Below are 21,904 nucleotides of genomic sequence, written 5' to 3' on the forward strand. Positions count from 1 at the left end.
CTCTCAACTCTATTTGAACTCTCTCAGCCACTGATACCTTATTTGTTGCATTTCTTTCCCCCCTTTTGTTCAGGATGGCATTGTTGATCCCACGGTGTCAGGGTCAGACTCATCCCTGTGAGTCATCTTCCATGCTGCCAGGTAGACTTTCACCCCTGGGTGTCATGTCCCACGTAGGGGAGAGGGCAATGATTTCACTTACAAAGTTTGGCTTAGAGAGAGTGAGGCCACATCTGAGCAACAGAAGAGGTCCTCGTAAGTGTTCTAGTTTGCTAACTGCCAGAATGCAATTACCAGGAATGGAATGGCTTTTAAGAAGGGAAATTTAATAAGTTGCTCAGCTAAGGCTGAGAAAATATCCCAATTAAAACAAGTCTATAGAAATGTCCAATCTAAGTCATCCTGGGAAAGATACCTTGGTTCAAGAAGGCTGATAGCGTTCAGCGTTTCTCTCTTGGCTGGAAGGGCATGTGGCAGAGTCTGCTAGCTTTCTCTTCCAACTTCTTGTTTCATGAGGCTCTAGGGCAGCATTTTCCTTCTTCATCTCCAAAAGCCGCTGGGTGGTGGACTCTCTGCTTCATGGTTCTGCAGTGTTCTGTCATCCTTCTCTGCTCTCTTAGAATCTTCAAAGGTCGCTGGCTGGTGGACTCGGGTTCTCTCAGCTTCGTGGCTCTGCTTGGCTTTCTTGTTCTCAAAAGGCATTCTTTCCAAAAAATGTCTCCTTTTTTATAGGATCCCAGCAACTTAATCAAGACCCACCTAGAATGGGTGGAGATGCGTCTCCACCTCAAGTTTAGTACCAACACTTGATTGAGTCACATCTCCATGGAGATAATCTAATGAAATTTTCCAACATACAGTACTGCATAGGGATTAGAAGAAACAGCTGTTTTTACAAAATGGGATTAGGATTAAAACATGACTTTTCTTAGGGTACATAAATCCTTTAAAACCAGCCACAAGAAGTAGCTCATAGGCATACCTATAGGTAGGCTAAGCTTCTTCACTACATACATAAACTTAACAAGAGTATCCTCAAGATCAAGGGCTTTGCTTGGCCTATTGATTTGGATGTCCCTAATGTTTAACACAATATCAGGGGTTCCCCCAGTGTTAGAGTTTAATAGTTATATATATTTTCCCCATCTCTAAAGGAACTTTGCTGATACTTTTTGATTATCTGCTTAATATATTCTGGAATATATCCAGGCATTACATTAAGCTATACAGAATTAAAGGCCCTCATTTTCATTCTGAGCTCCCTGTGTTTCGATTGTTTAAATGAGCTCTCTAGACAGGTTGAGTTAGAGTATGTACTGGTTCTGGACAAAATAAACCTTTCTTCCTTTGATCTCAGAGTAGGTGAGGTTCTAAAATATACATAATGTCTTCCTTATATTATTCTGAATTACCTTAATCCTGATCGCCTTTGCTTTTGTCTCTGAATACTAAGTTAATGCCTATATAAAAAAACAGCCACTAAAAATCCAGAAATAATAATCAACACTCTGGACAAAATGTGTCTGCTATAAGAGCTTACAATCTAGGCCCCTGTTTTCTTGTCAGTATTTTCTAAATGAGACCGTATAATAATTGCTCTTTTGTTTCTGGCTTATTTTGTCTCATCAAATGTCCCACAGGTTCATTCACAATATTGCATGCCTCACAACTTGGTTCCTTTTTGTAGCAACACAATATTCAATCATATATACATACCATTGTTCGCCAATCTGCTTCTCAAGTCAGTGCATCCTTCAGCCACCTTTACCGTGATCATAAAAGTGGAGTCATACGGTATCTATCCTTTTTTATCTGGCTAATTTCACTCAGCATTATGTCCTCAAGTCTCATCACTTTCTCATGTGCTTCAGGATGTCATTTCATCTTACTGCTGCATATTATTCCATCGTATTTATATACCACATTTTGTTCATCCACTCATCTGTTGATGGGCATTTTGATTGCTTCCATTTTTTGGTAATTGTGAATAATGCTGCTATGAACATCAGTGTGCAAATGTCTATTTGTATCACTGCTTTCAACTCTTCTGGGTTATATACTGAGTAGTGCTATTGCTGGGTCATAGGGCAGCTTGTTACTTAGTTTCCTAAGGAACTGCTAAACTGTCTTTCTTAGTGGCTGTACCATTATACATTCCCACTAGCAGTGGTTAAGTATCCCAATTTCTCCATATTCTCTCCAACATTTGTAGTTTCCTGTTTATTTAATAGCCATTCTTATAGGTATGAGGTGGTATCTCATTGTGTAGTCTTGATCTGCATTTCCCTCATAGCTAATGAAAATGAGCATATTTCTTCATGTGCTTTTGAGCCATCTGTATTTGCACTTCAGAAAAATACATTTTCATATCTATAGCTCATTTTATAATTGGGTTGTTCTTTTGTTGTTGAGTTGTATGATTTCTTTATGTGTACAGGATATCAAACCTTTGTCCAATGTGTGATTTCCGAATATTTTCTCCCATTGAGTTGGCTGCCTCTTCATCTTTCTGACAAAGTCTTTTGAGTTGCAAAATCATTTGATTTTGAGGAATTCCCATTTATCTATTTTTATTTTGTTGCTTGTGCTTTAGGTGTAAAGTTTAAAAAGGTACCTCCTGTTCCTAGGACTTGAAGATGTTTCCCCTACATTTTCTTCCAGAAGCTTTATGGTACTAGTCTTATATTTAGATATTTGATCTACTTTGACTTCATATTTGTATAGGGTGTGAGGTAAGGATCCTCTTTCATTCTTTTGGGTATTGATATCCAGTTCTCCCATGCCCATATTAAAAAGAATATTTTGTCCCAGTTCAGTGGATTTGAGGCCTTGTCTAAAATCAGTTGACCATACATTTGGTGGTCTATTTATGCACTCTCAGTTTGATTCCATTGGTCAATACTTCTTTCTTTTTGCCAATACCATGCTATTTTGACCACTGTAGCTTTATAATAAGTTTCAAAATGTGTTAATCCTCCCATTTCATTTTTCTTTTTTAGGATGCTTTTAGCTATTCGAGGTTTCTTTCCCTTTCAGAGGAATTTGATAACTAGCTTTTCCAAGTCTCTTCAATTTTGGTTCATTCTACATTGATTCTATAGATCAATTTGGGTAGAACTGACATCTTGACTATATTTAGCCTTCCTATCCATAAGTAGGGAATGCCTTTCCACTTATTCAGATCTTCTTTGATTTCTTTTAACAATGTTATGTAGTTTTCTGTGTACAAGTCCTTTATGTGCCTACTTAAGTTCATTCCTAAGTTCTTGATTCTTTTAGATGCTATTTTGAATGGAATTTTTTACTTAACTGACTCCTCAGTTACGTTATTGCTTGTGTATAGAAACATTACTGATTTTTGCACATTAATTTTATATCCCACCACCTTGCTGAATTTGTTTATTAGCTTAAGCAACTTTGTTGTAGAGTGCTCAGAATTTTTCAAATATATCATGCCATCTGCAAATAAAGTTTTATTTCTTCCTTTCCAATTTGGATGCCTTTTATTTCTTTGTCCTGCCTGATTGCTGTAGCTAGACGTTCTAGTACAATGTTGAATAATAGTGGTGACAGTGGGCATCCTTGTCTCATTTCCAATCTTAGGGGGAAAGCTTTCAGTCTCTCTACATTGAGAACGATGTTGGCTATGGGTTTCTCATATATACCCTTTATCATATTGAGGAAGTTACCTTTGTTTCTTCTCTTTTGAGGTATTTTATTGGAAAAGGATGTTGAATTTTGTCGAATGCATTTTCAGCATCAATAAGGAGTATCATGTAATTTTTCCCTTTTGATTTGTTAATGTACTGTATTACATTGTTTGAATTATTTAAATTTAAATTATTCAATTATTAAAATTAATTTAAAAATTAATTGATTTTCTTGAGTTGAACCATCCTTGCATTCCTGGTATAAACCCCACTTGGTCATGGTGTATAATTCTTTTAATGTGTTGTTGGATTCGATTTGCTAATCTTTTTTTGAGAATTTTGGCATCTATGTTCATTAGGGAAATTGGCCTGTAATTTTCCTTTCTTGTAGTATCTTTACCTGGTTTTGATATTAAAGTGATGTTAGCTTCATAAAATGAGTGAGGTACTGTTCCTTTTTCCTCAATTTTTTGAAAAAGTTTGAGCAGAATTGGTGTTGTTTTTGAATATTTGATAAAATTCCGCTTTGAAGCCATCCCCCTGGGCTTTTCTTTGTTGGAAGATTTTTTATAACTGATTGAATCTCTTAACTTGTGATTCATTTGTTGAGGTCTTCTATTTCTTCCTGAGTCAGTGTAGCTTGTTGTGTGTTTCCAGAAATTTGTCCATTTCATCTAAGTTGTCTAGTTTGTTGGCATATAATTGTTCATAGTATCCTCTTATGGTATTTTTTATTTCTTCAGGGTCTGTGGTAATGACACCCCCTCTCATTTCTGATTTTGTTTATTTGCATGCTCTCCCTTTTTTTCTTTGTCAGTCTTGCTAATGGCCCATTGATTTTCTCAAAGAACCAACTTTTGGTTTTAGTGTTTCTTCCTATTGTTCTTTTGTACTCCCATTCATTTAACTCTGCTTTAATCTTCATATTTCTGTTCTGTTTACTTTGGGGTTACTTTGCTGTTCTTTCTCAAGTTTCTCCAGGTGAGCAATTAAGTTTTCGATTTTTGCTCTTTCTCATTCTTTAAATAGGCATTTAGGGCAATAAATTTCCCTTTCAGCACAGCATTTACTGCACCCCATGAGTTCTGATATGGTGTATTCTCATTTTCATTCGTCTCCAGATAACTGCTGATTTCTCTAGCAATTTCTTCTTTGACCCACTGGTTGTTTAAAAGTTTGTTATTTAATCTCCATATATTTGTGAAAGTTCTCATTATTTGGTGTTAATCAATATCCAGCTTCATTGCATTGTGATCAGAGAAGTTGCTTTGAATAAGTTCAATGTTTTTAAATTTATAAAAACCTGTTTTGTGCTCCAGCATATGGTCTACCCTAGAGAATGTTTCATGAGCAGTAGAGAAGAGTATATACCTGGTGTTTTGGGGTGTAATGACCTATATATGTCTGTTAGGTGTAATTTATTTATCAAGTTGTTTAACTTCTCTATTTCCTTGTTGATCGTCTGTCTTGTCGTTCTTTCAGTAGAGGAGAGTGGTGTATTGAAGTCTCCTGCTATTATCATTGAAATGTCTGTCGCTCCCTTCAGATTTGTCAGTGTCTGTCTCATGTACTTTGGAGTTCCTGGATTGGGAACATAGACATTATTGGTTGTATTTCTTCTTGATTAATTGTCCTTTTTATTAAAGGGACTTTTATGAGGTCTTTACATTTAAAGTCTATTTTGTCTGATATTAGTATAGCTACTCCCACTTTCTTTTGGTTACAGCTTACTTGGAACATCTTTTTCCATCCTTTCACTTTCAGTCTATTTATATCTTTGTGTCTAAGACGCATCTCTTGTAAGCAGCGTGTAGCTGGATTATATTTCTTAATTCATTCTGCCAATCTGTATCTTTTAATTGATAAGTTTAGTCTGTTAACAGTAAATGTTATTACTGTAAAGGCTTTTCTTGAATCCACCATTTTATCCTTTGGATTTCATTTGTCAGATCTATAAGTTCTTTTCCTTCTTTCTTTTTTTCTCCTTTAGGTTATCCTTACTGATACTCTTCAATTCAGTGCCCTTTTCCAAACCTTCCTCTCCTATCTTTTTTCAGCTGGCAAAACTCCCTTTAGTGTTTCTTATAGAGTTGATCTCTTGTTGACATATTCTTTCAGCCTTTGTTTGTCTGTGAAAATTTTAATCTCTCCCTCAATTTTGAAGGACAGTTTGTTTGGGTACAGAATTCTTGGCTGGAAGTTTTTCTCTTTCAGGATCTTAAATATATACCACTGCCTTCTCGCCTACACAGTGCCAGTTAAGTAATCTGAGCTCAGTCTTATGTGGTTTCCCTTCTATGTAGTAGATTGTTTTTCTCTTGCCACTTTTAGTTTTTTCTGCTTCCCTTCAACATTTGACAGACTGATTAGTATGTGTTTTGGGGTAGACCTATTTGGATTTATTCTGTTTGGCTTTCATTGGGCTTCTTTGATTTGCATAGTTATGGTTGGTAAGTTTTCCCCCATTATATCCTCCACTAATCTTCCTACCCCTTTACTCTGCTCTTCTCCTTCTAGGACACCGATGATTTATATTTGTATACTTCATTTTGTCCAGTGAAATTTAAATTTTTCCATCTTTTTTGTCATTTGCTTTTTTGTGTGTTAAAATCAATTTGTCCTGTCCTCTATTTTGCTTATTCTTTCTTCTGACTCTTCATATTTGCTTTTGTGTGTCTCTAGGGTATTTTTTATTTGGTTTACAGCATCTTTAATCTTTGTGATATCTGCTGTTTTTCTATTTATTCTTTCAAATTCCTCTTTATACTCTTCTAGTATCTTCTTGATCTCTTTTAAGTCATTAGCCATCACACTGATTTTATTTAGTAAAGTTATGTGAACATCTTTGATTAGTTCCAAAGTCTGAGTTTCCTCCAGTGTTTTAATTTGATCATTAGACTGGGCTGTATCTGTGTGTATCTTCATATGGTTAATGATCTTCTGTTGTCTTCCCAGCATGTAAATATCTTGATAGGGTTACTTGGGATGTTGATTTCCTTCAGTAGTCTGAAGCTTTGTATTTGTGGGACAGGTATGGAGCAGGATGTGGGGCATGGGAAGGGCACAACTCTGCGGTGCAGGATTTCATACTCAGGCTTCCTAGTCCTCACCTGCCTATCCGCGCACTCCTGATGGCTCCGGGCCTCTGTCTGGAAGCGGACGTGCTAGGCTCTTTACACTAACTGACCAGTCTCTGGTTCTGTGTGTTTCAGTTCTTCAGCTTTTTTAACCAGGGCCTCCCTGTGTGGCGTAGAAGACCTGCCCAGGTCACGTACACCCTGCAATCACTCTCCCGTTCTTTTTTCTGTTCCTTCTCTAGCTGTTCCTTCGAGCAGGGATGAACTCGACCTATCCTATTCTGCTTTCTTCCCAGAAATCTCTGATTTGCTTTTTTTTTTTTTTTTTTAATACCCTACGGTGGAGTCACAGTTCATTATTTTTCCCATGTAAGCATCCCATTATTGCAGCACCATTCATTGAATTTTTGTTCATTTGTTTGTTTTGCTTGTTTGTTTGTTTTTGGGGAAGTGATGGACCAGAAATCGAACCCAGTTCTCCGGCATTGCAGGTGAGAATTCTACCACTGAACTACTGTTGCACTCCTTTGATTTGCTTTTAAAGCTGTCTACTAAATATCTGCTGTGGTGTTTAGGGAGCTTAAAGATAGGTGAATAGGAAAATAAAGTCGCATCAGTGAGAAACCGTGACTCCCAAAGAGAACACAATTCAATGGAAAATTCTTCTTTAGAAATTCTATTGGATCTCTCTCTTTTTTTTTTTTCAAGTGGAATTATGTTGTAATAAATACATTAAGGTAATTCACAATTCTAAGGCATAAAACTTGGAGACCAAAAACTCTAAAATTGAGATTTTGTGTAGAATTTATGCAAGTGTAGAGTATTTTAAATCTTACTGGATAAAAGACTAGGGTTGTATGCATCTATTTCCATGTCATTTTTCTACTATCACATATTTTCTTGGTAGTAAGGCTTTATTTCAGTGGGACACTTAACTGTTTAGGTGTGTTTTTCTAAATGGTTTGTGGATCATTGACTACAATTGAAAATAATTATTACTAGATGCCAGGAGAAGGGAATTTAGAAAACGGGTATGATTTAGATCAGTGGTTCGCAAAGTGTAGTTCGGGAGTCCCTAGGGTTCCTGAGTTTCTTTCAGGGAGTCTGTTGAGGTCAAAAGTATTTTCATAGTTTTGCCTTTTTTATACCTATACAATGTAGTATTTCTGAAGTTACATTATGTGAAATTTCACCATTTCTCTAATGGCTAATGAAATGTGTACATATGTATTAGCATTTTAAACATTTTTCAATTTTAACTTCCGATGTACTAAATAGCAACAGATAAACCCATCTGAAAAGAGATTTGGGGGTTTCTCAATAATTTTAAGTGTGTATACTGGTTCTGAAGCCAAAAAGTTTGAGAACTGCTAGTTTAGGTATTGTTTCCCCTAAAAAGAATCCAGCATGTAGCCAGATGTGGCATAACCACAGAATCTGCAATGATTTGAGAATTGGCAGATGTAATCTGGGTGTCCAAAACTTTGGTGAACTGTGAGGACTTGTACTTTTCAGACCTTCTCCACATGTAGACAATACTATTAACACCTTTTCATTAAGTTGCTACAGTGTTTTCATCTATTAAGGCATATAGTAGAACAATATTGCAAAAACCCAGCCAACAGAGTTTATAATTTGGAAGGATAAGGACTGTGTCAGTTTGTTAAAGCGGCGGAAATACAGTATACTGGAAATGAACTGGCTTTTAACAATGGAAATTTATTAGCTAACAAGTTACAATTCTAAAACCATGAGAATGTCCAAGTTAAGGCAACAATAGGAGGATGACAGCCTTTCAGAAATCATCTGGGACACCTCTGTCACATGGGAAGGTGCATGACTGGCACCTGCTGGTAAATCCCAGGTATCATTGCTTTTTTTTTCTGGTTTCAGTGGCCCTTTATCTCAGCTCATCTGGGGACTTTTTCTGTAAGCTCTTATGACTTTTTCTGTCTTTTGTCCTCTTGTAAAGGACTCCAGTAAAAGGATTAAGATCTACCTTGAATGGAGTGGGTCATATCTCAATTTGAAATAACCTAACCAAAAGGTCTCACCCAAAAAGTCTGCATCCACAGGTATGGATTAAAAGAGCATGGCCTTTTCTGGAGTACAGAACAGCTTCAAACCAGCACAAGGACCAATGAATATCATGTGTGGAGTATGGTACTTAAGAGAATAAGCTGCCGGGAATTGGGAGAGTTGATTCTCAGTGACATTGTCTGTCATTGCCGTGGTACTCATCCCCTTCTGTAGTAATTCCTGTTAGACTCTAACCTTCTAGAGGCAGGAAACTAGTTAGTATGTATCTTTGTCCACCACCCAAGTAGTACACAGAAACTATGTGTATTAGTTAGGGTTCTCTAGAGAAACAGAATCAACAGGAAACACTCGCAAATACAAAATTTATAAAAGTGTCTCATGTAACCGTGGGAGCGCAGAGTACAAAATCCGCAGGGCAGGCTGTGAAGCTGAAGATTCCGATGGAGGGTCTGGACAAACTCCACAGGAGAAGCACGCCGGCCAAAGCAGGAAGACCGCCTTTCTCTTCTGAATCCTCCTTAAAAGGCTTCCAGTGAGTAGAGTAAGCATCACTCATTAGATAAGACCACTCCCCTTGGCTGATTACAAAGGGAATCAGCTGTGGATGCAGCTGATGTGATCATGATTTAATTCTATGAAATGTCCTCATTGCAACAGTCAGGGCAGCGCTTGCCCAACCAGACAAACAGGTACCACCACTTGACCAAGTTGACACATGGACCCGATCATGATACTATGAATGAATGACATTAATGGCTAGTAAATGGATGAATATTTGATGTGGATTTGACTTGGGCCTTCTTTTTTTTTTTTTTAAATGTGAGAAGGTTGTCAGGGGTGGCACTTGGTTTTGGGAGTTGGGAAGGATTAACAGGGAGGTTTTGAAAGGTGTATAGGGTTTGATCTTTGGAGAAGAGAGGGAGCTTAAGGTTAGGGAAGTAGCATGTGCCAAAGGGCAGGGCTCTGAGTGCAGAGACCAGAATGATCATTTTACACTTGGAAAGCATTTTAAAACTTGGTACATAACAGAATAGTACAGATACATTCAAGGCTCAGTATAGAAGATTGCACTGTATTTTTCTTATACAACTAGACAGACTGTTAAAGTGAAAAATCAGAGAGGACATTTGGTTGATTTACCCTGCATTATGGGAAGTCTCTGTAACCAGATGAGTCATTTTAACCACTGTTACTGTGAATCATTCTGTATCCTTTGAAAAAAAATGATGAAAGTATTGTTTTTCATTGCTTACCATGGGTCAGCTACTGTTCTCAATTCTTTGCTTCTTCCTATTACTAACCCCATGTTTTGTTTTGTTTTTTTTTTGTTTTTGCATGGGCTGGCACTGGAAATCGAATCCAGGTCTCGGGCATGTCAGGCAAGAATTCTGCCACTGAGCCACTGTCATACCAACCCTAACCCCATTTTAAGATAGGGAAATAAGGCTCCTGCAGGAAAGACTAACTTGGCCTACTTTACCAACTGTGGTGGAGTTGGCATTCAAACCAGCCATTTTGAGTCTAAGCATGTGCTTAGACTCTGCTATACGTCTCCTGGGTTATATGGTTAATCAGAGTTGAGTGTTGTAAAATATAGAAGCAAAGTGGGGCATTTCAGGAGATGAGATTGAGTGTTTAGTTACCAGAAACTAATTTTTATCAGTACTAATGAAATAAAAAAAAAAAAAATGAATTCAAATGCACCAGATTATTCTCTCCAGTATTATCTTTGTTAACAAAAAAAGGTGGCTTAATCGAAGGGCACTTAGGCTGATATAAAATGTCTTCATTTTTATGGGAATATGGAGTTTTAATATTTTTCTCAGTTTTGTCTCTAGTTCATTCACTTGCATAATGAGCCTGCAAAGTACTTGAGCTTCCTCTTAAAAAAAATGCTTGCATAAATACAGATTATTTTCAGTAGGATCTGCATTCCTTACAGGTTTTTTCTCTTCATGTGATGCTCTAAATAAAATTTTAACTTGGTCCAAAAAGATAGTGGAAAGAATATGTACCATAAGTCTGTCATGAAATGACAATTAAGACAATCCTCACTTGACTAAGTATGATCTAATTCTTCACTTGTGAATAATGATTATGATTAGTTCTTAAAGAAGAACTGGCTTTTTTCCTTTCAGACACCTTAAGAAATATTTCTTTTTATTAGGAAAACACATGTACTAGTTAAGTACGCTAGCTCTGCTATACTAGTTTTGTTGCTTTTTAACACATTTAGCTTTGTTTAAATGCATGATCTAGTTACTAACATTTTTGTTATTTCATATAGTAAGTAATAAATTGTTTTATTTTTAAAATTAACTTTAATTGTTTATGTGGCAAAAGTGTTTAATCTAGTGATGGCTTTGTAAGGGTTGATTCTACTATTCTCTCTATGCATAAGTATATTTGAAAATTTTACTAAAAAACAAAATTAAAACTGGTTTTAGGAAATTTGTTTGCAGTAACAGTATGTTGGTAATCTGTAATTGTCAATAAAATCAGACTTTTTGTCTTATGTTGGCTCGTGTGAGAAATTTCTCAATGTTCCTTGATTTATATAAATGCTTCCTGCATATCAAAAATAAACAAAAATTGCAGGCTTTTTAGTTTTTTTGTTTGCTTTTTTTGGTGCATGGTCTGGGACTCGAACCTGGGTCTCCTGCATGAAAGGTGAGCATTCTACCACTGAACCACCGTGCACCCTGCAGTTTGTTATTTTTGCCTTCATTTTATTTCGAGCTGGTTATATTAACAAAATTCTTTATAAACTTCAAGACATGCATATAATTCTCTCCCTTCTTTTTTCTTTAGCGGTATATTGCCATTGGAGAACTGGGGAAAGCTACTGATACGCTAGATTCTACAGGGAAAGTAACAGAAGAAAAACCTTATGGTATGAAATTCATTAAAATCTTTTTTAGAAGTTAGAGAAAGTTTCTTGGAATTTAGAACTTTTAAATAACACTCTTATCTAATATTACTAGTGATTTTAGTTTTTGATATATTTCATTAGGTTAAGAAGATTAGAAATTGTTTATCCTATTGTAGCTTATTTGGTATGAGTTCATTAATATTTATCATAATTGTTTCTTTTCTTATAAATCAAATTTTGAAAATGGCTGTCTTGCCAAAAAACATTTATAGCTAATGGTGTTTTTCCTACTAATTGGGAAACAAAGCAGAAATACTCTCTTGTTAGATTTTACCTGTGTCTTGAAGCTGTTTTTTTTTTTTTTTTTTTTTTTAGCAATTTCTTTTCAGCTATTGAAATAGATGTTTAGTACTTTAAAACTAATCATGTTTCTGTGGTTTTAGAATATGTAAAAAAGGTATGATAGAAGGAAAGCAGAACTCACTGGGCCCACCATAATTTTTCTACCATTCCTTCTTTCACTACGTTAAGATAGGATTGATAAATGAAATGGTCTCCTAGCAACTCTCACGGTGCTTACACTATTTATAATGCAACAGTTGCAGTTTTTTACAATCAGTTCCCCTGCATTATTTGAATTATTTGTAGGCTTTCTAAGCCCCTCCCCCCTTAATGTTATCTTTTCTTAATTTAGCTTTAGGCACTATCTAACTTTCTCATGTTAATTTTCGGTATGACCTGAATTGAGTGGCCTTATATACTACATATTGCCCCAGTAGTGAAACCAACCTTTTCTTATTTATAGTAGCTTTACTTATTCTGTTAGCATTTATTTGTAGCTTAGCATCTTGCTTGTCAGACAACAAAATGAAGAAAGAAAACCACTGATTTATTTCAAGGCTTTTTAAAAATAGCTGTTGAATTATTCTTGAAATTATTATTATTATGAAATAATAGCAGACTCTCACTTAATTGAAACCCAGTTATAACCTTTAGCCAGAAGGCTTTCAGGATGAAAAAGGCATAGGGCAATAGGAAAATATCAGAGATTTCCAGAGAGTCCTAAAGTATACTGTCAGTGTAAATATATAATTAAGTCTCCAAAATTTCTCTATCTGCCAGAGTATAAGTGAGAAATGATTGGTATTCATAATAATAATCTTAGGGTTATATAATTTAGGATTCATTTAGGGATGGGATGCAGTTTGGTGAAATATAAAGTACACAAGGAGGGTAAGCAAACCCAAGTTTCATTTCTGGCTCTGCCCTTTTCTAGTTTTATAACTTTGAAATTTTCTTAACATCTTTGTGTTTCAGTTTCCTCATCTCCAAAATGAGGGTAATGATGTTTACCTCATAAAGTTACTGGTATTTATTGAAAAAGAGTAGATATGGGGATCTCATAGGCAAGTTTTGAGGCTCCTAGAGTAGTCCAGGTAGAGTTGCACAATAATAGATATGCTGTATTGAAGATTCACTCCTAGAAATTCGGTAGATGTAAAACTGTCCAAAAATACTTTGTGTTTAAACGTAAAATGAAGTTAGGTTCTAGCCTTAGCAGGCTTTTATCTTATGAATATTGGGTAAATTCAAAAGTCATGTAGTAAAAGATAGTTCTTCATTGTTATACTTGTCTTACACATTGCAGAACATCTAACATCTCTGACCACTATCCATTTAAATGGCCAATCAATTTAATAACCAAAAACACAGTCCTTAACTGGCCTGTTGAAAACAACTGGCCTGTGGAAAAAGTAACTTGAGGCAGTATGTAATAACTGGCAAATGAATGCTTTTAAGTTGTTTTGTTCTATCAAGAATAATACTATTTTTACCCATTATTTCAGAGAGCTGAAAATACACTTAGAGGAATAAGAAAATGAGTGTCTGGCTAGTAGATTTCAAGTTCAAACTAGATTAGCAGGGCACCTCCTTTTAATCTCTGTTTTAGCACCCTCTGTTATTCCTAAATAGCATTTGTCCCAGTTTATAAGTGTTAATTTCCTATGTTATGGAACTGAAACCATGTCTCTCTTGATCCTTACTACATTCTTAGTGCCCAGAGCAGCAATATGTGGTGCGTAGAAGAAACATCTAGTGTATGAGTAGATAAGACAGGCAATAGTGGAATTCTCAAAAATGACTACAGGCAAGTCACATAAAAAGCAAAGTATCTTCCTACCTTCTGCTGTACTTTTCTCATCCACATCTAAGAATTGAGCCTCAGGTCCCACTTCCGGTATCTCTGAGGATCCAGAGTTTCACTGTGCTCATCTGTTCTCCAGTGAGATAACGATGCTGTGACTGTGGCTTCTCATGATGTCGTAGACATGGGCCAAACTTCTGGGGAGCCCTAACTGCTCCTGCAATGGGAATAGTTTTTCCAGCCCTCCTGTGGCTTTTTTTTAGGAGGCAAGAAACAGAAGTAAATATTAGCATCTCATGCTAATCCTCTCTTCTGAACACCACCAACCATCCCTTAGTTCCAAGATAAGGTGTTACTGAGATCCTCTCAAATAGGTGTGGCTGGTGTCATATAAAACAGGAGGTTCTCCTCTTGGACTGTGGTTTGGCTGCCTACACTTTGGATGTTGATCCTGGAGGAAGCTGAAGAGTCAGGTCTCAAACTGTAATTTAAACCAGTAGGGCATACACAGTAGCAGGGCCAATGCGAAGCTAGGTATCATCTTCTTAGGGTGTCTTTTGTTTGTTTGTTTTTAAGTATTGCATACATAAAAGTGAGCAAAACATAAATTTATAGCTCAGTGAATTACCGTAAAGCAAACTCCACGCAGCTACTGCCCTAGTCAGGAAATAGAAATTCCCGGAAGCCTCTCTCAAACACTATCCAGTCACCACCCCATTCTTCCTTTCCAAAGATAACCACTACTTTAACACTGTGGATATAGTTCTAAAACCATAGTATAGTTTAGCCTACTTTTGAACTTTATATAAATTGAATAAACCAGTACATATCCTTTTGTGTCTGGAATCTTCCACTTGATATGTTTGTGAGACTCATCCATGTTGTGTGTTGCTTAGTTCATATTCATACTATAGTAAATTACACAATACTATGACTTATTTTATTTTCTAGTCTACCATTGATGGACAAATAATGCAGCTCCAAACAATTAAAAATTTTCTTTTCAAGGACAGATGGTTTCACCTCATTGATTTTCTTATTTTTTAAATTTTCTTTTCTATTGAATTCAAGATATAGAACATTTCTGTCACTTCACAAGATTCCCCATGCCCTTGCCAGGCTGTTTACTTCCCTCCACCAGCCACAACTATTCTGATTAATCACCATAGATTAGTTTTGCATGTTTTTGAACGTAATATTGATGGTAGCATACAGTGCATGGTGTTATGTCTTCTTTTGTTATTTTTGAGATCCATCCATGTATTTGCATACATTGGTATTTTGGATATTTTTTTATTGCTATGCTATATGCCATTGTATGAATATACCACTATATATATATATATATATATATACGTTCTTCTGAATATATATATATACATTCTTCTGTTTAGATAGACATTTAGGTTTTCCCAATTTGGGCCTTTATTAATAAAGCTTCTATGTATGTTTTGTATCTGCCCTTTGGTAGCCACATGCGCTTATTTGTCTTGACTAGTGGAGTTACTGGTTCATAGGGTAGATGTGTATTTTGCTTTATTGGAAATTGCCAAATAGTTATATAACTTTGTATTTCCACCAGCAATGCGTTCGAGTTCAACTTGCTCCACACCTGTGATGGTTGGATTCAGGTGTCAAATTGGCCAGGTGATGGTGCCAAGCTGTCTGGTCAGGCAAGCACTGGCTTAACCATTACTGCAAGGATATTTCATGTCATTCAGTTGATTGTATCTGTGACTGATTATAAGAATGCTCAACTAAGAGTGTCTTCCACAAACAAGAGAATCCGATCAGTTGGGTTTGATCCAATCAGTTGAAGACTTTTAAGGGAGAAGAAAGGATTTTCACTACTTCTTCAGCCAGCTAGCCTCTTTTGTGGAGTTTGTCAAGACCCTTCATTGGAGTTGCTAACTTTGCAACCTGCCATGCAAATTTTGAACTCTTGCATTCCCACGGTTGCATCAGACACTTTTATAAATCTCATATTTACAGATCTCTCCTGTGGGTTCTGTTTCTCTAGAGAATTCTACAACATCCTTGGCAACACATTTTATTAAAAATGTTTAAAATTTTGGCCACTCTGGTGGGTGTCGTGGTATTTCAGTGTTTTAATTTGATTATAGTATGATTCAACACTTTTTTTACATGTGTTTTTGGTCCCTTGGCCATTTCCCTTGTATATTGTCTATTTCAGTCTCTTGTCCTTTATCTTTTTCTCGTACTGAGTTGCCTTTTCTGATTGATCTGTATGAGTTCTTTATATACTCTGGATATGTGCCCTGTTTTTGTTTATATGTGTTGCAGATATCTTCTACTCTGTGGCTTGCCTTTTGACTCTCTTAATTGTTCTTAGTTTTAATTTATTCCAATTTTTCAAGTCTTTTCTTTTATGCTTTGTTTTGGTGTCCTGTTTAAGAAAACCTTTCCTTCCCCAAAGTCATGAAAATATTTCCTATATTTTCGTCTATAATCTTTATTGGTTTGCCTTTCACATTGCATCTGTAAGCCACCTGGACTATAAAGCTCCATTTTTTTCCTATACGGATATCCAGTTGATCCAGCACTTATCCCCACAACTCTGCATTGCTTTCTTTACCATAAATCAAGTACATGTGTGCATGGGTTTGTTTAGAATCTATTTTGTTACATGGGTATGTTTGTTTATCCTGCACTAACATTAACCTGTCTTAATTGCTATGGCTTTTTAAGTCTTGATATTTGGAAAAGCAAGTCTTCCCAACTTATTTCTTATAGAATTTTGCTATGGTTGTTTTTTCTGTTGTGATTGTTTGTTTTTTTTTATAGTACTTTATCAAATTAAGAAAGTTCTTTTCTATTTCTAACATTGATGTGTTGTTTTTTTTTTAATCATGAATGGTCACTGAATTTTATCAAATGCTTTTTTTTGTCTATTGATTTTTCGACTTATTCAAATGTTAAACTAACTTTACATTTCTGGAGTAAACCCAACTTACTTGTGATGTGTTATCCTTTATATAAATTGCTAGATTTGGTTTGCCAATATTTAGTTAGGATTTTTGCATGAGTAAGATTACTCTGTATTTTTCCTTTTTCTTAATGCCCTTCATTGGTTTTAATATGAAAGTTACGCTGACCTCATAAAATGAGTTAGGGAGTGTTCTCTTTTTCTAGTCTCTGGAAAAGTTTGTGTCAGATTGGAATTATTTCTTCTTTAATGTTTAGTTGAATTCACTGGTAAAGACATCTGGTTCTGGAGTTTTCTTTGTCTGGAAAGTTTTTAATTATGGATTGGATTTCTTTACTATTGAGCTTCATATTTTAAAAAATTTCTTGTGTATTCTAGATAATTTTTCCCCCTAAGAATTTGTTCATTTCATCTAAATTTTTAAGCTTATTGGTATAAAGTTGTTCATAATATCCTTTATGAACTTTGTTTTTATTTTGAAATAATATCACACTTACAGTAAAATTGCAAAAATAGAGCAAATAACTTTTCTTGAACCACCCAAGAACAAACTGCAGCTGTGGTGTCCCATTACCCCCAAATGCTCCAGTATGTATCTTCCATAAACAGGAGCACTCTCCTCTGTAACTGCAACACAACCATCACATCAGGAAATTAACTTCAGTACCTTACTGTAATCCAATTCAGGGACTCCATTAAAACAGCTTTCTTTAGGTATCATTGACATATAAAAAAATACACATATTTAAAGTGTACAAGTTGATAAACTTTGATATATGAATTCACCTATGAAACCATCATTGCACTCAGCATAGTGAACATATCCATCACCGATAAAAGTTTCCTCATGCCTCTTTGTGATCTCTCTCTCTCTCTATGGTTCATTATGAGTAAATTTTTGTATATGGTATGAGGCGTGACTGAGTCCTTTTTTTTTTTAACCTATGGATATAGAATGGTTTCATTACTATTTTGATGAAAGCTTTGTTCTTTCTCCACTTGCCTTGGCATCTGTGTCAAAAATATAGTCTATATCTGTGTATGTTTATTTCTGGTCTCTTTTTTTCTGTTCCATTCATCTATTTGTTTATTTTTACAATAATACCACCTCATCTTGATTATTACAGCTTTATAATAAGTCTTGAAATCAGATAGTACTAGCCATTTAATTTGTTCTTCTTTTCCAAAGTTGTTTTGGCTGTTGTAGATCCTTTGCATTTCCACTTGAATTTTAGAATTAACTTGTCAGTTTCTACACACACATACACACCCAAGCCTGCTGAGATTTTGATTGAGATTGGATTGAATCTATAAATCAATTTGAAGAGTAGTGACATCTTAATATTGAGCTAACACTCAGACAAGGTATATTGCTCCTCTTATTTAGGTCTTTAATTTCTCACAGCAAAAATATGTAGTTTCCCAGGAGCCATTTTCCTTTCCTTTTGCTGACAGGTTTCACTGGCTCCTGCCTGCCTCCTGTCCCTGTGGTCTCACTGTGTTGCTTTCTCTCTCAATAAATCTGTAAAGCTTTTAAAAATATGTATGTAGTTTCCAATATACAGGTCTTACATATATTTTACGTGATTAACCTCTAAATATTTCATATTTTTGATGCTATTTTAAATTATTTATATATTTTAAAAATTTCAATTTCCAATTGTTTGTTGCTAGTATATAGAAATGTAGTTGGCTGATGTTAATTTGTTCTTTTGTCCTACAACCATGCTAAACTCACTTGTTGATTCTCATTGCTTTTGTATAGATTCTGTGTTAGGATGGGTCTAAAGTAGACTTTTCTCCAGGTCTAGATTAGCCCTATTCCTAAGGCACGGCTGTCCTGGGGTTTCTGTAGAATGTTCTAGGTGTTCAGCAGAGCATCTGTCTTCATTCTGGATGGCCAGAATTCAAATATCTCCCAGCCTTATAAGAGCCTAGGTTGTTTTCCTTAACTTTGTGGAGTCTTGCTGTATATGTGTACAACTTAGACTCAAGGGGACCACTAGAAAATTTCTGGAGTTCTTTCTCTGTATATTACCTCAAATTCAAGCTGCCACTCCTTCTCCAAACTTTGATCTCTGTCTCCTAAACTCAGTGAGATCACTGTGCTTTGTTTGGGACCCCATTCCTATGCCATATTCAGAAAGTGCCTCCAAGATTCACCTCATTTATTTTCCTTCTTTCAGAAATTACAGTTCTATGCTGCCTGTTGTCTAGTGTCTAAAAATAGTTTAATATGTTTTACACAGTTTAATAGCTACTTATGGTGACAAGCTTATCTGGTACCTGTTACTCTATCATTATTGAATGTTGTTTGTAACTCTTTAGTTCAGATAAATATCAACTATTATGTTATAGGTTCCCTGGAGAGCCTCAGATTTTATGCAAATAATGACATAACCTATTCTGGTATATATTAATTTCATGAGACAAACTTTAAAAAAATGAATTTCATATAAATAGTCTCAGTCACATTGATGGTTTATTAATGTACTAAACAAAGAATAATTACTCAAGTCTTATGACACTTGTACTATAGCCATCTTTTTTCACTAAACATTCTTCTTTTGGCTAGTTATTAGATACACTTGCTTTAGAGATTTTGTTCTTTATTTCTTTTTAACTTTTTGGAGGTAGATTCTTTATTCTTATATCCCTTGTGTATAGGGTATTGTAGGGACAATGCTTATTATTTGAATTAGACTAATATGCCTTACGTATAACCAGCATGCTTCACTATAAAGTCATATACCACAAACGTAGCTTTTTTCTTCCAGTAGTAATATTTTTTTTAACTTGAGATAAAATTCACATAATATAAAATTGACCATTTTAAAGTGTGCAACCCATTGATTTAGAGTACAACTCTCATCACTATCTAATCCCAGAACATTTTCATCACCCCCAAAAGAAAACTCTTATGTGTTAAATAGTCATTCCTTATTCCCTCCTCCCCCAGTCCTTGGCCACCACTAATCTACTTTATCTGTATTTCCCTGTTCTGGACATTTCATATAAACATAATCATAAAATTTGTGGCCTTTTTTATCTGGCTTTTTTTTTTAGCATAATACTTTCAAGGTTCATCCATATTGTAGCATGAATCAGTGTTTCATTTCCTTTTATGGCAAATAATATTTCATTCTTTGTATATATCACATTTTATTTATTCATTCATCAGTTGGTGGACATTTGGGTTGTTTCTACTTTTTGACTGTTATGAGTAATGCCGCTGTGGCCATTTGTATAAAGAATTTTGTGTGGACGTATGTTTTCAGTTCTCTTGGGTACATATCTATGAATGGATTTACTGGGTTGCATGGCAACACAGACTTAGTTTTTATAATAAACTAATTTGATAGGATTTTTGTCTGGTGATTCATACATTGATTAATGATTGGCCTGGGTAATGGTTAAATGTCTGGTTAACTTTGAGGTTCTATTATTCCTCAGTAAATTAAATTCAGCAGGAATGTTGTGAGTATCATGTAATTGTGTACAAGACATAAGGAGAAAAACTGCCTCCATCTTTACAGAGCTTAGAATTTCACTGGTCAGATGATACTTACACATATTGTAGGTAACTGTTAAAAATTGTATATGATTAGTCGCAGAATGAGTAGCACAAATCATAGATGCCCAAGGTGTTTAGTTAGAGGAAGGACACCCCATGGCAGAAGTGGAATGAGGATTGAGTTTTGACAGGTGGAACTAAAGAAAGAACGCATCTTTGTCATCTTGTGTGTAGGAATATCAGTAAATTAGAGCAACCAAAGCAGGACAAAGGAATGTGCTTTTATAGCAATGTCAGTAAAGAACCAACTTAACAAAAGTAGAAATCTGTTTTGTCTTGTTATAAAATGTGTGACTGAGACACAAAAGGACAAATATTGTATAATTCCACTTCTATCAAATATCTAGAATAAGTAGATTTATAGAGACAGAAAGTAGATCTGAGATTACCAGGGAATGGACAGAAGAAGGAGGTCGAGAATGGAAGCTATTATGTACAGAGTTTTTAGTTGCCGTGATGAAAAAGTTTTGGCTGTGGAGGGTGATGATGGCAGCACAACATTATAAATGTAACTAATGCCACCAAATTGTACACTTAAAAATGGCTAAAATGGCAAAATTTTTTTTGATTTTTTATTAATTAAAAAAAATTAACAACAAACAAAACATTAAGATATCCCATTCTACATATACAATCAGTAATTCTTAATATCATCACATAGTTGCATATTCATCATTTCTTAGAACATTTGCATCGATTTAGAAAAAGAAATAAAAAGACAACAGAAAAAGAAATAAAACGATAACAGAGAAAAAAAGATTATACATACCATACCCCTTACCCCTCGCTTTCATTTACCACTGGCATTTCAAACTAAATTTATAAAACAGCAAATTATATGGTGTGTGTGTGTGTGTGTGTACATATATGTGCCACCACCATAAAGTACATACTACATATTATATCCATAACAAATAATTTTTAAAATGTGTGACTAAGTTATGAACTATTTTAATTTTTATCAACAAAGACATTTTTGGCAATCACTCAGCGAATGATGAATTGGCCGTCTAGATTTAGAAGTCTTAGGTTTGCAAAACTAAGGTACTGCCACCAGTAACTATATTTTGTTGTTGGTAGTACAGTAAAAAAATTTTTGTGAAAAAAAATCCTCATCCATATCATGAGTACCTGTGTTTGAGAAATCGGTTGAACAGAATAGCCGTCTAAGGAGAGATGCCTTTATGAAGCTGCTAGGTGTTAAGAAAAATTATTTTGAGTTTTATAGTTCTTCACTATCTGAGTCTAGTCTTTTGTTTGCGTTTAGCATCTAAGAATTAAAGTCACATGAAGGTTATGGCTGTCTTACTGTGATGTTGTTCAAATCTGGGCACAGTATTCCGTTCTAGCTTTTAAATTTTTGTTCTGGTGTCAGAACAGTACTTCAAAAGACATTTATTAGTTCTTGTTTAATATTGTCTACACAAAATCTGATGTAACAGGTACATACCAGAATAAAAACAATTTAAATATATTTCCCATGGAATGAAAAAGAAGCACTGTCATTTCTTTCTATTGTCTGTGATCTAAACAAGTTATAGAAACTTTTTGTGATTTAATTTATTATTGAATATGAAACATGTATATGGACTTATATA

General features: G+C 35.1%; 1 protein-coding gene across 4 annotated transcripts in view; it reads left to right on the top strand.

Annotated features, from left to right (window-relative positions):
- The window catches only part of TRUB1 (TruB pseudouridine synthase family member 1), a 59,922-nt gene that overhangs the window by 21,896 nt on the left and 16,122 nt on the right, over positions 1-21,904 (top strand). For 3 of the 4 annotated variants that reach the window (XR_013161755.1, XR_013161756.1, XM_077126122.1), the window contains exon 4: positions 11,579-11,660. Coding sequence is in view for 2 of the 4 variants with exons in the window: in XM_077126122.1 (XP_076982237.1) it covers positions 11,579-11,660 (82 nt within the window). In the remaining 2 variants the exon portion in view is untranslated. Of the gene's footprint in view, positions 1-6,499; positions 7,219-11,578; positions 11,661-21,904 lie in introns of those variants that run through there. The other variant, XM_077126123.1, reaches the window with a different exon arrangement.

This window comes from Tamandua tetradactyla, chromosome 13, assembly GCF_023851605.1.
Source record: "Tamandua tetradactyla isolate mTamTet1 chromosome 13, mTamTet1.pri, whole genome shotgun sequence".
Classification (NCBI taxonomy): domain Eukaryota; kingdom Metazoa; phylum Chordata; class Mammalia; order Pilosa; family Myrmecophagidae; genus Tamandua; species Tamandua tetradactyla.